The sequence below is a fragment of the Antechinus flavipes genome, chromosome 3, assembly GCF_016432865.1.
Source record: "Antechinus flavipes isolate AdamAnt ecotype Samford, QLD, Australia chromosome 3, AdamAnt_v2, whole genome shotgun sequence".
Taxonomy (NCBI): Eukaryota; Metazoa; Chordata; class Mammalia; order Dasyuromorphia; family Dasyuridae; genus Antechinus; species Antechinus flavipes.
In genome coordinates this window covers 471,130,866-471,147,628 of record NC_067400.1, presented here as the reverse complement: position 1 = coordinate 471,147,628, position 16,763 = coordinate 471,130,866, and the positions used below count along the sequence as shown (strand labels likewise).

At 34.0% G+C, this 16,763-nt stretch overlaps 1 protein-coding gene across 5 annotated transcripts in view; it reads left to right on the top strand.

The window, feature by feature from the left end:
• LOC127554796 (neurotrimin) overlaps window positions 1-16,763 on the top strand; it is a 1,375,146-nt gene that overhangs the window by 1,139,784 nt on the left and 218,599 nt on the right. For all 5 annotated transcript variants that reach the window (XM_051986653.1, XM_051986657.1, XM_051986658.1 and 2 more), the window contains one exon: window positions 15,304-15,429. In XM_051986653.1, the coding sequence (XP_051842613.1) occupies window positions 15,304-15,429 (126 nt within the window). The remainder of the gene's footprint in view (window positions 1-15,303; window positions 15,430-16,763) is intronic.

Genomic DNA, 16,763 nt, shown 5'->3' with positions numbered 1-16,763 from the left:
TGAACATCTTAGAGACAGTGATGGGAACTTCAAACTTAAACTAATGTAGTCAAAAATAAAGTTCTCTCTTTGCAAAGTTCTATAGAGATAACTTTTGTAAATATCACATAGAATTATTGGAATCCAGTCATGACATGAAAACCACTACCCAAACAAAAGGAAAATATTCCTTAATACTCACAGCCACTGTACTTCAGCACACCATCCCATAGGCTCATGTAGAAAAGACTCATGAAAAATCAGTGTGGTGACGAGGCCAGAATTAGGGTCTTCCTATTTAGATTGACCTTTGTCTCTGATCTCATCCTCCTTTTTCCGTGCTAATCTGCTTCCATTTGACTTCTGATAAACTAATGTCTGATTCTCCTCTCAAAAGCATCGCCTTCTAGAGAAATCACAATAATGGAATGGACTTTGAGGAGTCTTTGAGTCCTTTGGGCAAGAGTGTCTTAAATTTTTCTGGAGAATAGAAGTTTTGGGGCAGCTAGATGATGCAGTGAGTAGAGCACCAGCCCTGAAGTCAGGAGGAGCCCAGTTCAAATCTGGTCTCAGACATGGAACACTTCCTAGCTGTGTAACCCTGGGAAAGTCACTTAATTGCAAAGAATAAAACCTATATATATATATATATTTAAATATATACACATATATATATATACACACACACATATATACACATACACACATATATATGTATATATAATGTGTCTATATATATATATGTATGTGTATATATACAAAAATATGTGTGTATATATATGTATGTGTATGTATGTATGCACGCATACATACACACACCGCATGGTATAACAATTACAAAGGGCTATTTCTGTAGTCAAGAGGACCTTGACTTAAATCCCAAATCGATTGTGACATATAATTTTGCACAACTCATTAACTTTCTTATTTCTTAGTTTCCTCTTCTTTAATATGAATGGGTTAGACTAAGGAGCTTTTGAGGTCTTTGTAACACTGTATCTATGGCAAAATCGGAGAATTCTTCCTAATTTCTAAATATATTTTAATATTTGTATGAAGTTACATTTTAATGTTCCATTAAGCTAAATAATCTCTTTGCCTTTAATCCTTTTTAAAGTCCTAAACAATGTTTGCTGCTGCAGTCAAGGATTGTGTTTTTTTTTTTTTCCCAAGTCTTCTAAAACTAGACCTTGCATTCTAACACTTCTGGTCAGTGAAGGATAGAAAAGGATGTTTTCCTTAGCACACCAAAGTAAACCAAATTTACTCCTTGACAATAGGAATTATTTCTCTGGATTTGTGTCTTTAGCACTAACGCAGTGCCTGGCATAAAGTAGGTACTTATTAAATGCTTTTTAAAAATATATTGACTGATCTCAGGGTTATGCTTATGGATTCTTTTTAAAAGAATTGTACTACCTACCTACATTGTTGAAGTAAAAGCTCAATTTAGGAACTATAGTAAATATACATTTTTTTTAGGGAGGAAGAATAGTGTTGTATGCAGGGGGCTCATGGAAAGAGTCTTTTTTCCTTTACTGGGCTTAGAAAAATATGGGATTGAGTAACTTTCTCTGAATTGAAGAGAAAGCATGTTGTAATGGAAAGACCTTTGTCTTCAGAGTTGGAAAACTCAGCTTTAAATCCTGTTCTCATTCTATGTGACCTTGAAGTAAGTTAATGTCACTGGACCTCAGTTTCCTCATATGAAAAATTAAAAAGTTAGAGTATATGAGTCTTCCAACTTTAAATCTATGATCCTACAAGATAGTTCTGCCTCTATCTTTTCTCTGCTACGGATACTCTTTCAAGGCTGCTCAAAACTCGGGTCCTATAATCCTTGGTCTGAATGCAACAGAGCTACCTATCCCCTGTTGGAATACACATCAGGATTTTCTTTTACTTCCTGCTTTTGGGCTTAGGAGAACAAGTAGCTTTTCTTATCAGTGATTTGGATACAAGTATAAATGGTCTGGTCATCAAATTTGCAGACAAAACAGAGCTTGGAAGAGTAGCTGAATCGAGCAGAACCAGGATTCAAAAGGGTCTTCACAACCCAGAGCACAGGGATGTGTAGAGGGCTGAAACTCCAAAAAGGTATGCTTGAATCAGACAGCTGAGCATTTAAGGCTAATTACCTATTTGATGTGAGACAATGACTCGAGGAAGAGAGAGATGGAGATTCTGGACTCCAGAATCCAGAAGAGATCTTTGACAAGCCTCATGGCAGCTTGCCTGTCCTTCACTTCTCCCCCTAAAGACCAAGGACTTTAATTCATCCTGACTCTGGCTGATCCTGAAGCCCCCCAAGGAGCTAGCCTGTACTTTACAGGGATGAATCTAATATGATGAAACAAGTAGAGATAAATGTAAAATCTTTTACTTGAGTACAAAAAGACAACTTAATTAGTATAACATAGAAAAGGTATTCATAAACCATAATTGTTTTTTGGGAAAATCTAAAGGTTTTAATGGATCTAAATCTCAGTTTGACTCAGTAATGAGATGAGGCAACTAAAACAACAATTTGGGGGGTATGTTGCAATGTTTATAGATTATAAATTAAGTGAAATGATAATTCCACTGTATTCCATGCTCATCAAACTTCACCAAGATTGCCCAAGTACCATAGTTTAAGATGGCCATTGAAAACTTGGGCAATGTCCAAAGGTGGATAACCAGTATAGTGAAGGGCCTTGAATTAATGATATATGGAGAGAAATTAAAGTAATTTATAGCATATTTAACTAGGAAAATAAACACTTGGGGCTTTGGATCGTCATGTTGAAGGAGTATTGAGGAATCTGCAGTTTGGCCCCAGAGGGCGGTGATAAAAGCTATGGGGGCAGTTTCAAAAAGAAAAAATTTAGGCTTGAAACCAAGAAAAATTTCAGAACTATTCATACTAACCAAAGCAATGGGCGACCCAGAGATGTGATGGGTTCCACTTTCTTTGAAATTTTCAAGCAGAGGAGATTTCATTTGTTCTTTATGTTACACTGGGCATTCTTTTTATGTATAGGTTGTTTCAAAGGAATACTGAGGTCCCTTCCAATTCTCAAACAGTATGATTCTTAGCTTACTTGCATGACTCATAAAAGAAAAAACGTAGAAGCAGTAGAATCATTTTTGTTTGTTTGTTCACAGGCTTTTTTTACCCTCTGATGTTGACTCCATGTAGCTCTTTTCCTACAGCAGTTCATCACATTTAATCCAATGCTAGTTTGTACAACATGCAATATAGCCTTCATTCTGTAATATTTTTTGGCATTCACATTTTTTCCTTCATTGATCCTTTGATTACCAGACTCTAAAACATTCTTTTTACGAGCAACATAAATTCAAAAATCTTTTCCTCTTCATGCTAAGTTTAGAGACACCCCAAACTTTCATGTAGATAATTTGTGCCCAACCGGTGATAGAACATTCTGTATTCATATTGATCTGATCAACCATAATAAGACACCCTATGCCTTGACCCCAACATAGTGATGTCATTTTTTTTCTTCTTTGAAAATGAAGGATAGCAATCAACCAGGAAACCAAGTGCTAAGAAATGTAATCATAGCTTTTTTGGCTGTCTTTTGTCCTCCAAATTATGTCTTTGCTCTTTGTAAGCATTCTACCATGGTGACATCATGTTCCACTAACTTCATAATGAGTATGATCCTTTAGGAGTTTCCCATAGCCTCATATCAGTTTTCCTCACATCAGTTTCTGGCTACCATTGTAGTATTTAAGTGACTTATCCTACCCAGGACCCAATTGGTACCTCATTAGACTAGATAATCTCGAAGAAGCTTTTTAGCTTAGAGTGCCATGCTTTGAGAAACATAGGAACTCATCAGCATCTCTAGCTGCTCCTAATCTCACAGATAGCTCTTTCTCTGGGTGATGATCTAACTACTAGTTCTCCCTCTCCTCTAACAAACTTTTGAGTCTCTGTAGTCTTTGTTAATCTTTAGTGAAAATCTAGTTAGCATATATTTCATATATTTTAGAATAGTCTACTCATTCAAATAATTTAGAGAAAACAGTTTTTGATCACTCTCCTCATATTCATTTAGGAGGTATATCATATCTCCCCAAAGTCTACAATACCACCAAAGGCCCAATTCAAGTCCTTATCCCTTACCAGGGGGTTCTCAAACTTTTTTAATAGGGGGCCAGTTCACTGTCCCTCAGACTGTTGGAGGGCCGGACTATAGTAAAAATAAAAACTTTGTTTTGTGGGCCTTTAAATAAAGAAACTTCATAACCCTGGGTGAGGGGGATAAATGTCCTCAGCTGCTGCATCTGGTCCACAGGCTGTAGTTTAAGGACTCCTGCTAGGCCATGAGACAGATCTATGTATGCATATACATGCAGGGTTCTGCATCAGTGTTGTAAAGATTCAATATCCACAATGCTTTGTTTAATTTAATTTGTACTCACATGGGACATAATTATCCAACACATAGCAGTAATTAGATATATAGTTATACAAATTATCTGAAAGCAACTAGTATGATATGTTACATATATGCATATGTATGTATGCATATATATATATATATAATATATATACTCTCCCACATCTTTACACCCCAAATCTATAGGGAAACTGTTGTCCAAACATAGTTTAGGAAAGCAAAAATTTCCCCAGTGCATTGATCTCTGCAGTATTAGGGAATCTAAATTGAAAATTTCAGACAGTTGCCAAAAATATAACACCTAGAATTACCATCCTCTTACATACATGATCCTGAGAAAATCCATGCCAATTTTGTGATATTCCGTAGGTCTTCATCGACTTAAAATCATTGACTGAAAATTCTAACCAGTGTGTTTACTTTTATTAATAAGATACATTTAAGTCAAAGGCAAAGTAGTTATAGTGCATATTAAACAGCATAATAAAAGTGTAGATAAATCTTTTCTTCCACAGATCCACTCCCTTAAAAATGCACTGTGTTGGTAGAAAAAATAAACCCTATTAAGAAAAAGCATAGATTAGATTCACTCTTGGTGAATTTAACCATTCTGGAATGCAATTTGGTATTATATCCAAAGAGCTATAAAACTGTATACCTTTGAATCCAGAGGGAGAAGAAAAAGAAGGGGAAGAGAGAAGGGAAGGGGGGGAGTAGGGGGAGAGAGCCAGAGACAGAAAGAGAGATACAGAAAAAGACAGAAATAGAGAGAAACATGGAGACAGAGAAGAAGGATCTATAAATGGTATTTATAGTAGCAATTGTTGTGATGGTGAAGATTTGGAAATTGAGGGATGTCAATCAATTAAGGAATAGCTGAATAAGCTGTGCTATATTATTGTAATGAAATACTATTGTGCTATAAGAAGTGATGAATAGGATGAGTTTTTTTTTTAATTTGGAAAGATTTGTGTGTGCATCAGTTCAATGATGATGATGATGATGATCAAGTGAACTGATGCACAATGAAGTAAGCAGAATCAGGAGCATATTGTAACAGCAATATTATATGATGAACAATTGTAAGCTCTTCTTAAGAAGACTTAAGCTCTTCTCAGCAACACAATGATCCAAGACAGTCCCAAAGGACTCATGATAGAAAATGCTGTCTCCAGAAAAAGAATTGATAGAGTCTGAACACACACCAGAGCATACTATTTTTCTTCTCTCGCTCCTTCCCTACCTTCCTTTCTCTCTTTCTTTCTTTCTTTCTCTTTCTTTTTTGCATTCTCTCTCTCTCTCTCTCTCTCTCTCTCTCTCTCTCTCTCTCTCTCTCTCTTTCTCTCTCTCTCTTTTTCTTCTACAAAATAATTATTATGGAAATGTTTTACATGGTTGCATGTATATAAGTTATCACATTGTTTACTCTCTTGGAAGAAAGAGGGAGAAAAGGAGGAAGGGAGAGAATTTTAAACTCAACATTTTAAAATAAATTAATGTTAAAATTTTAAATGTATTTGGAGGAAAATAAAATATTATTTTTAAAATAAAAGAAAAACATAGATGATAAAAATATGAAGAAAGAAAACATGGTCCAGGACCATGACACATATCCCAGAGTGCTACATGCATAGAGAATCTTGGGATAGACACTCATGTTGGAAATATATTTAGCCATGGTGAACATGTATAGATGTACATATGTAAGAAACATGGTAACCAGTACATACAAATGAAAAACAACCTATTCTTCAGAAACCTCCTTATAATGGTCTTATCTAGTTGCTCCTTACCAGTTCATAAACTGGAATTGCCATTGAATATGGCATGTTATCTCTGCTGGTTATTACTTTGTTATCTAATGATCATATATCTCCACTTGTTTTGTGGCTGTTGAATTCCTCTTTATTATCAGTTTTGGGGTTTTGCCTATTCAAATCCCATTTTGGCTCTTGTTTGCTAGAGTATAATGAATTGAAAACTTTTCTCTGGTAAAAGTAGATACTTAGTCATTTCAAGTGTTATAACTTACCACATTTAACTAAGGTCTAAAAGTCAGGAAGGATTTTCTCAAGCTAAGAATTTGTTGGTTTTTGTTTTTTAAAGAGAATTATCTGTGTCTGGGACTTGAAGTAGTTCTTGGTTTTCAAACAACTATATGACTTAAGATTAGAATTCCCAATGTACTCTCAGGCTTAAATCCTTTTTTTTCCCTTTTAATTCCAGTATTTCATTAATGTCTACAACAACCCAATGAAATAGATTCAGAAAACTGATACAGGCAAATTGAGGAAATTCTGTGCTTTGTTTAAGCAAATAATATTGTCAGTAAATAAATTTATTATTGTACTCTTTCAAATATCTTGAGAATGTATCCTTAAGAACCCTAAATTTTTGCTATCTCTGCATTGATCTTTTCTAATTATATTTGATCCAGATAATTTTTTGGAGGGGGGCAGGTTTTCACTCTGAGCACTGTAATAGATGTCCAATGGTCCCATGAAATGATGTTTTTTGGTTCCTTTAGACACAGGATAAAACTAATTTATTTCCATAAAGCATAACAAGGACTGTTAAATTTGAATCTGAATGTAATAGTGCCAATATCTTTGACTGAGAAAATGGCTACAATAGTGGCAAATATATCCTTTTTCATATATTTATTATTTATCCTTAAATATAAATAACTTAAATTTAAATAAATAAATGTAAAGTGATCTAGCTTAATTGGATCACTTATCAAATGTCTTTGCTCATTTCATATATATATATATATATATATATATATATATATATAGTATAGTTGATACTACATGTAAACTTTTACTATTGTCCTTCATAAGAAATGAGGTGTTTTTTTTTAAACCAATGTGCTCTTGAATGCTACATCTTTCTTTTTGACAATGATATTTTGTTTATCACTTTTTAAGACCTTTAGTTTCTTCATAATTGTTATTGATTATATTAGTAAAATTTATTTCTGAAGTATTTTAATCTGTCTCTGTCTATTCCATATTTCTATCCAATCACTTTTCTAGCTTCAAAAGCTTTAAAAATTCAGATTGCAGTTTCTTTAATAGTGTTCAATATCTTTGTCTCAATTTTATTCTTTCTTCTGGTATTGATTTTGATCTTTGCTCTAATAAGTTAAAGTTCTGACTATTCTTAGAGAGATGATTCAGAAATGGCTCCCATATGACTAACTAGTCATTTCCTGTCTGTTAAAATATAATCAATTTTATTTTTTTGTGTGATGTTCAGTATTTGTCATGTTCACTACATCCCAATACTCTTCTTTAAGGAAATATTCACAAAACGGACATTTGAGGCTTCTGTGCAGTCTATAAGCCTTTGCTCTTTTTTTCCTTAATCTTGAACCATACTTTCCAACATATTTTTCATTATACTGCCCAATGCTCATCTTTGTATTAATTTGGAAGGATTTCTTTACTTTCTTAACTTGGCAACAGATGTTGGAGCATAAACTAAAATTATATTCATATTAGACTTTTTTAGAGATGTTCATTATATACACAAGCAAGGGTCCTATAAAGTGATGTTTCTTGGTTCTCCTGGACACATTATAAAACTAACTCTGCCAACTCCTTTATTTGCCTCTGAGTCATCATTTTATTGAGCTTTAATTTATCTTTGCCTTTGGTTTCATATAGAGAAAGAGTTCTTAACAATTTCTAGATAATGAAACCCTTTGACAGCCTAATGAAACCTAGGACTCCTTCACAAAATAATGTTTCTGAATGCATAAAATCCTAGGATTATAAAGGATGTGCATACACATACACACATAGAAATACACATGAATACATATGTATATGTATGCACATACATGTATTTATGTGTATTTTACATACAAGAATAAAGGAAGACATAGTTAAAGTTATTGAAATACATGTGTGTGTGTGTATATATATATATATACACATACATACATACATACACACATACACACACACACACACACACACACACATATGACGTTTATAGACCTGAAGTTAAGAATCTCTGACTTAAAGCAAGAATGTAATATTTAGTATATTTCAATTCCTTTTAATTTGTCATGGAAAAACATATTTATAATCTTGTATTTTAATGTAATATCATAACACAATAGTTTTGTTACTACTACTAATATTATATATATATATACATATATATACATATATATATATATCTAACAATAAAACAGCTAACAATTTATATATTGCTTTAAGGTTTTCAGTAGATGGTCTAACAATTATATTTTTAGTCTTTCCTATTCTCTGTTCCTTTGAAACTGCTCTTTAGAGGTGAAAGAAGACCTCATGTACTGAAGTCATTTTATAATCTTTTTTTCATGGATTTTCAAATAATTCATAACCTAATGGCCTGTCCATTGGTGATCAGATTTCACACAATTCCATAGGCTGGTTCTTGGGAAGAAAATGTAAGTCATTTGTAAAACTTTATTTTTCTGCTTTCTGGGGAGCTCCCCAATAAGAGTTGGATCCTACTACAGCTTTTCTTCACTACTCAAGTTATCTTATGTGTCACATAATAATTTGTCCATCACCCACTGGAGATGTATGTAGAGTACTGCTTCCTAGTAGGGAAGGGCAAGAAAAGCGATGATAAATGTTTAACACCTGACTTTCCAAACAAAATGTACCCATAGCACACTTTTAAATTTAATCTGCATTATTAACATTGTCTCCATCACCTTCTTAAGTTTAGATAATCAATAAAATAATAAGTCAAACCGTGATTTTTACTGATTGCTGGTTTCTGGAGTGTAAAAGACACTAGATATTTAACTATCAGTTCTTGCTAGCCTATTGGAGCTGGCTCCAGCATATCTCTAAGAGGGTCCATTATTCTATCAGGAAACTTTTCCATCCATATCTCTCACACACTGGGCAGGGACAGACATGGAATTTAGGGGAACTCTGTGGTCTCCCATGTAGTTACTACCTCCTTTCCTGGAAGGAGTATGATAGTTTTTGAAGCACTTCTCTCAGAATCCAATGGGACCTCGGCTCTAGTTTACAACTAGATTAATCTAATTGCAGTCAGCTGGTGTGGACATGAGAGGCATTGTACTTGGTACGGCTGTCTCCAGAAGTAGTCTGCAGCTCTTCTAGCCCGTTATTTCTGTTGGAGTCTGTAAATCACTTCCCCTCAGTCAGGCACAGCAGGAGGTGGCAGATGGGCAAGCTAAGATTACACCTGTCCTTTGAATGGTCTCTCCATTATAGCTTCCTCTTACTCAATCAGTTCAACTCTCCATTTGTCATCATCATCATCATCATCTCTCAAATTCATATAGCACTTTGCAAAGCACTTTACAAATATTATAACATTTTATACTCATAAAAACCTTAAGAGATGGGTGTTATTATTATTTCTATTTTACAAATGAGAAAACTGAGATAGATTGAGGTTGAGGCTAAGTGACTGATTCTGGAACAAAGCTAGTAAGTTCAGATTTGAATTCAGGTCTTCTTAACTCTGGGCCCACTACACAACCTAGGTACCTGTTTTATGACCAGAGGCCCAGTTAAATTCTGAGTTCTTAGCACGTATTCTTCAGCATGAAGCAAATATCTTAACGAGTTTTATTTCAAGTAGAAAAGGAGATGGATGTGAATGGAATTGTTATGGGGACATGGCTTTCAATCTGGTGACAAGTGGGCTATTTGGACTAAAACAGAACCATCAGTATAGATGGTTACTCACTCTATCTAGTTGAACTGGTGATAGATAATGAAAAGCTTCAAGAGCCAACTGAGGAATTTTGAATTTGATCCTAGAAGCAATAGGGAGCTTCTAAAGCTTCTTGATCAGGGGATTGACATGGTAAGTCATGAGCTTTAGGATCTCTCTTATACTATTAGTGAGTTTTGGTATAATTTAAAAAATTTGTTAAATTATTGTCTCCCTAAATATTTTGTAAACTCTTTGAGGACAATGATCATCTATTTATTACATTATTTTGTATCTCTAATTGAATCCACACTGTGTTTTGTATATAACACATTCCACTATTTATTGGAAGAATATAAATATTAGCTTGGCTTTTTGTTAGATGCTATTGCTACATACATGGGTATGAAACCATCTACAATTAGAAATAAGTGTAATACATATTACAGTGGATAAGACACTGAGCTTAAAGTCAGAACTCGAATTCAAATACTACTTCAGGTACTTATTAATTGTGTGACCTTACCCCAGTTTCCTCATCTGAAAATGAAAATCATAAAAACAGCAAAAACAACCACAAAACACCCATCTCATATGGTTTTGAGCATCAAATGAGAAAAAACACTTTAGAAATCTTTAGGTACTATATAAATATTAGGTATTTTTGTTATTGCATATATAATAACCCATTTAGAAAGAACAGAACTGCAAACATGGAAACTGAATGAGAGACACCTGAAAATGAAATAAATTTGATTTAGACAAAAAAATAATCAGTGAAATGGTGATGAATGTGACCGTTGTGCAAGTTCCATTATGGCCACAAATTAATCAATAATAATAAAACTTGCATTTATGAGGTACTTTACTGTTTATACAGTGCTTTGTTCATAGAACTTCTATGAAGCAATTAAGACAAGTATTATCTTCAATATCCAAAAAGGAGATTGAGACTCAGAGAGAGTATGTGACTTGCCCCAGATTTCATGAATAATAGATGACAAGCCAATTTCAGGCCTCCTAAAGATTGTTGTTATTGTTCAGTCATTTCAGTCATGTCTGATTCTTTGTGACCCCATTTGGGGTTTCCTTGGCAAAGATAATGGGATAGTTTGCCATTTTCTTCTTTTATAGATGAGTAAATTGAAGCAAATAGTGTTAAGTGACTTGTTTAGAGTCACACACAGTGTCTGAGACTGAATTTGAATTCATTTCCCTATCCACTGTACCACCCAACTGTCTCTCCTAATGAGAGGACTTTAGGCCTTTTTTTCCTCCATTCCATCCTGTCTTTCATATGAAGGATAATAGCATAATATAATGAACAAAATGCTATATTTAGAATAAGAAGAATATTTTCAAATCTGTGCTATGCAACTTATTATCCAGTATGATCTTGACCAAATCACTCTGAACTGTATCTGCATCTTCACTTATAAAACAAAGGATTGGAATAAATGATTTATAAGGGCCATTTAAAAATTCTATTAAAAATCTTAACATACTCCAGGCTTATTGGTCAAAATAAATAGAAGGAAGCAGGTAATCCTAGGACCTTAAAACTGGAGCTACCAGGGAACTCTAAAGACTTCTAATCCAAGCCCCTCTTTAAAAAAAATAAATAAATCAGGAAAAAAATGGTTTTTTACAAATTTTTTTTTCCTCTCTTAAAATCCCCCTTTCTCAAATTAACAAAATAAGAGGAAAATACCTCCAATAAATAGGCATAGTCAAATGAAACAAATCCCCACTTTGGCCAAGTCCAAAAATGTATGTATCATTCTCTCTCTCTTTTTCCTTCTTTTCTTTTTTTTTTTTTTTTTTTGGCTAAGGTAATTGGGGTTAAGCAACTTGCCCAGGGTCACACAACTAGATAGTGTTAAGTGTCTGAGGCCACATTTGAACTCAGGTCCTCCTAACTTCAAGGCTGGTGCTCTATCCACTGCACCACTAGCTGTCCCATCTCATTTTCAGTTTGAAATCAATCACCTCATTTGCACGAGCATTTTTCATCTTAGTTTCTAGAATTATGGGATATCAGCTAATAAGTGTTTGAAGGAAAATTAAAATTGAGAACTTCCAGACTCCAAGTCTAGCACTTATCAACTATGCTATCTAACTAGTGCCTTCCCCTTCCAAATAACTTTATATATATTTTCTGTTTACTTACCTGCATGAAAGAGGAAAGTCATAGTGGGTAGTGAGCTGGCCAGGAAGAGCAAAGTTCAAGTATTCCCTTTAATGAATGTCAGTAGAATTGTGTCTGTCCCTAGCAGGTCTCTTAGACCCTCATTTCCCAATAGCAACTCTAAAGGTACAAATTACAGTGAAGGTGCCTCCAAGTCCAGATAGTAGGAATTTTCTTACCTGAGCATTTCCAGTATTAATGAAATCACAGAGTTAATTCAAACCTATTAGCTGTGTACATGTTATTTTCCCCAAATAGAATAAGTTTCTTGAGATCCGAGACTTTTTTTGGTCATTTGCCCTTGGTATCTAACATAATATATGACAGTCAGACTCTTTATGACCCTTTTGGGGAGTTTTCTTGGCAAAAATACTGGAGTAATTTGCCATTTCTTTTTCCATCTCATTTGATAGATGAAGAAACTGTTGTAAAAGGGGTTAAAGTGACTTGCTCAGAGTCACATAGCTACACATTATATAAATACTTATTGAATAAGTGAATGAATAAATGACAAAAGAGCCATATGAAATGGCTCTCCACAACTTGAATTTTTCTGGAGAGGACACCAAGTAAAAATGCAGGTCTGGACCAATGAATTGGGTTCTTTCCAGCTACAAGAAAAGGGACAATTCTAGATAATTCTTGAGATCTCAGAGTATGACCATCCATTTAATACACTCACCAGTGTGAATGATTTGACCCAAACTGTTTTCTCTTTCACTTGGGGATTGTCCATTGTTCTCTAGTGTGTGATTAGAAGATTAGTTATCATTACCATTTTATCCCAGTTAAAAGCTGGAAAAAATGAACTCCCAGAAGGCCTTTCCCAAGTGTGAGTAATTCATTACCCACCTTGATTTCCACTTAAAATGTACTTTAACTACGCTTTCAGCTACAAACTCTAAATCACCCTGTGTTCACAAAGTCCATCATTTTTTATTTTATGGCATGGCGTTGGCGTGACATAATCCCTTCCTGAGCATCTCGGAGTGCTTTTACAGATCAATAAATTACTTACCTGTGCATTGGAGGGAATGTTTGCAAGGCCAGCACAGATATTTTGTAGTCAGTCTGGCCTCCAAAAAAGGAAGCAAGGCTTTTGTAGATGGCAGCCAGCATAGAATGGGCGGGAGGAAGGGTATATGAAAAGGGTAGATGGAAGACTGGTTCCAAAAGAACTCAATGGGTAAAAATGTACTAAAAAGATACATGTTTTCAGGATCATCTTTTAAAATTCCAGTCCTCTTGCCCCTCTCACTTAGGGATTTGGGGTTCTTTATAATATCAGCAATGAATAATGGATATAGAAGTACATTTTCAAATCAAATGGTAAATCATTAATCAAATGTCATGGTGACCTCTAAGGCTTAATCTCCATTTTAATATGACAGGTTTATAAATTAGAATAGTACATTTTAGGAACCTGGATACCCATGTCCCCATATCCTTGCCTCAGCCATTTTTGATATGGGTTTTCTTTTATTTTCACCTCCTTTCCAGCTGCCTAATACACACACACACACACACACACACACACACACACCACTGCCTTTTTCTCCATTCTAAAGGAAAATGATCTGATTTTAAATTAGCAAGGAGAGAAACTCAAATTAAGTTAAGGAAGGAGCCATTGGCTGTCATAACATCCTTTTCAAGATAAGATCCCATATAAAATAAAAGGTCTGGGATTGTTCTTAGAAAATATCAAACTATCCACAAACTGTTAAAATATAAGGTTTACAATAGGAAGTAAAAAATGAATCCGTACCACCATTCAAGAAAGTAGTTAAGGCCCATCAGCACAAATGACTATTGATCACTAATATTTTCAGTGGGGTCAGTTCCACTGAATTAAGATTTGAGGAGTATATCTAAGGGTCACTTACTAGAGAGAACAGAAAAGATCTTTTGAAGTAGCCTCCCCTTAATAAAGGGAAGATTCTAGTTATTGGATGGAAGTTTGTACTATTGTAGAAAATACATTGAATTGAAGTCAGATGACCTGGGGTCAAATCTGTCTCAGCCATTTACTACCTGTAGGACCTTTAGCAAATCACTTAAATTTGCTGGCCTCCAGTTTTCTCATACATAAAATAAGCAGTTTGGACTAGATGAACTTCATATTTCCTTCTAACTTTAAAACTATGTTATTGTGAAATATAGTAATTTCTATTATTAGAAAGTAATTTTAATGTAGTAGAAAAGGCACTGGATTTGGATTCAATGGATATGAATTTTAATCTTTGCCACTTATTGACTCTGTAATTAGGATGCATTAATTAAATTTTTTGAGTTTTTCTTTTCTCATCTGTAAAATGGGGTTAAATATATTAGTGAAACCCACTTCGCAGCTTATAAGTTAGAGTCTTGTAAGGATCAAATGAAATATTATTTGTAAGAATTTTGTAAATTTTAACATACTTTAGAAATATGATATGTTAATTGATGATTCATTCCTTTTTAATATAAGGAATTAATATTATAATTTTATTTTATTAATATTATTATTACAAATGGGAAAGCTATATAGTAATATGTAGGAATAGTAATTTTGCTTCTTCCACAGGCAACCAATTTTAACATGCTAATTAATAAGACTAAAATTAAGAAAAAATATAATCAGCATTTATTAAACACTTATTTCGTTCAAGCAACATGCTTTATATCAACAGAGAATCCTTTTCCTCTAAGAGCTTACATTCTACTGGACTTGTGACTTTGGTATATTGAAGGTATGCAGGAATAGATATTTTTATGTTATTGGATGTAAGCAGCTTCCCTTTTCTGTGACCTCAAGTAGGCTGATTCCTATTCAAACTATTCCTTTTCAAACCTAGTTGGAATTTAGGGGGAAAAGGTAGAAACCAAACATGTTGTATGATTTTTCTTTGGGCTTAAGGTTATTTGTAATTTTTCTCATTGACAGTTCTCGCCATAGTTTAATCTGGAAATTATCATGCAAACAAACCATAATTATATATTGCCAATATTTTGATTCTTCTTTCACTTATTTTATTTTCACAGTATCTCCAAAAATCATAGAGATTTCCTCAGATATTTCCATCAATGAAGGCAGCAATATCAGCCTCACCTGCATAGCAACAGGTAGACCAGAACCTACAGTTACTTGGAGACACATCTCTCCCACTGGTAAGAAAATGAGAAATTGCCTATTGAATAAGGGGAGGAAGAATAGAGAGTTTGGGGGGAATTGTTATTGTGTCAAGTAGTAACAATGAACAGTAGTAGATTGGCTTATATAGAAGGTTCAGAAATGATACTCCCTGGTAAATTTTCTGGGACAATATGAATTTGGCAGAATTATCAAAGATTTTTGAAGTTGTGAAAGTAAGTTTAAAATCATCTACAATGCCATGTTACAGGAGATCACAAAAAATAATCATTTGAGTCATTTCTCTAGTCTCCTGGTGAGTTTTAAGTGTGCCAGTGAAATATCTCAGATTTGTTACATACCAAGATTTACTAGATATATGTTGATGTTCCCTGGCAATGGTGATATGCAGTTGGTTACTACTGGATAAGAAAAATATACATAGAGTGATTGATTGTTTACAAAAGTATCCATATTTCTAAAAAAATAAAAATTATCTAGATATGACTAGATTATTGGCAAGATTTTGTAGACAAAATTCTATGGACCCATGGTCTGACCCCAGAAAATAAAGTATTGTACTCTTGTTCCTTATTCAAAAAAAAAAAAAAAATTAGAAAAATCTTACTTAAACAATTGTTTAGGTAAAGTCTAGATGATATTTTTGGACTCTATGGCTAATGAGTAGTAAAACAAGACAAAATCAAAAACAAAAAGCAAGTTTTATGTGCCAGAAAATATGGCAATTGTTTCAAGAAAGCAACCTTAAATCATTTCATTCCTTATTAATACTAAAGTAAAATATAGCATATATAAATGATGTGTTGCAGAATGATTAAAATTTTAGGCTTAGAGGGAATGAATGAGTGTTGGTGGTTTGTTTGGCTATTTTCTACCTCAGTTTGGATGGAAAGATCTATTCCTGCTGTAGTTCTTCCCACTAGCTTGCAAGAATGAGTGAAATTGCTTCCTGTGGAAAGGGAATTAGTAATCTCATTTATTTGAAATTTTGGAGATGAGAGATTATAAAATCCTGCAGCCATACGAGTTGGGGACACTGAGAAATAATCAGGAAAGAAAAGACCACTTAAGAGGGCCCAGAAGTCCACTGCAGACAAAAAGGACATCCCAGCTAGAACATCAATCATTATAAAATACCAATAGAGGACTGTTCCCTATTGTCTATGAATGAAAGCTGCTGAAGGTATCTTCTATCTTCTTTTTTCTATCCCTCCATCTGCTGAGATGGAGATTCCCCCCCTCCAAGGTTTCCATTCCTTGAGTTCACTCTCCATTATTTTGCTGAGTACTACAGTAAATGCTATCTGAGTATGCTAAGGAAGGTATTATTGAAAAGGGTGTTATGTTTTAT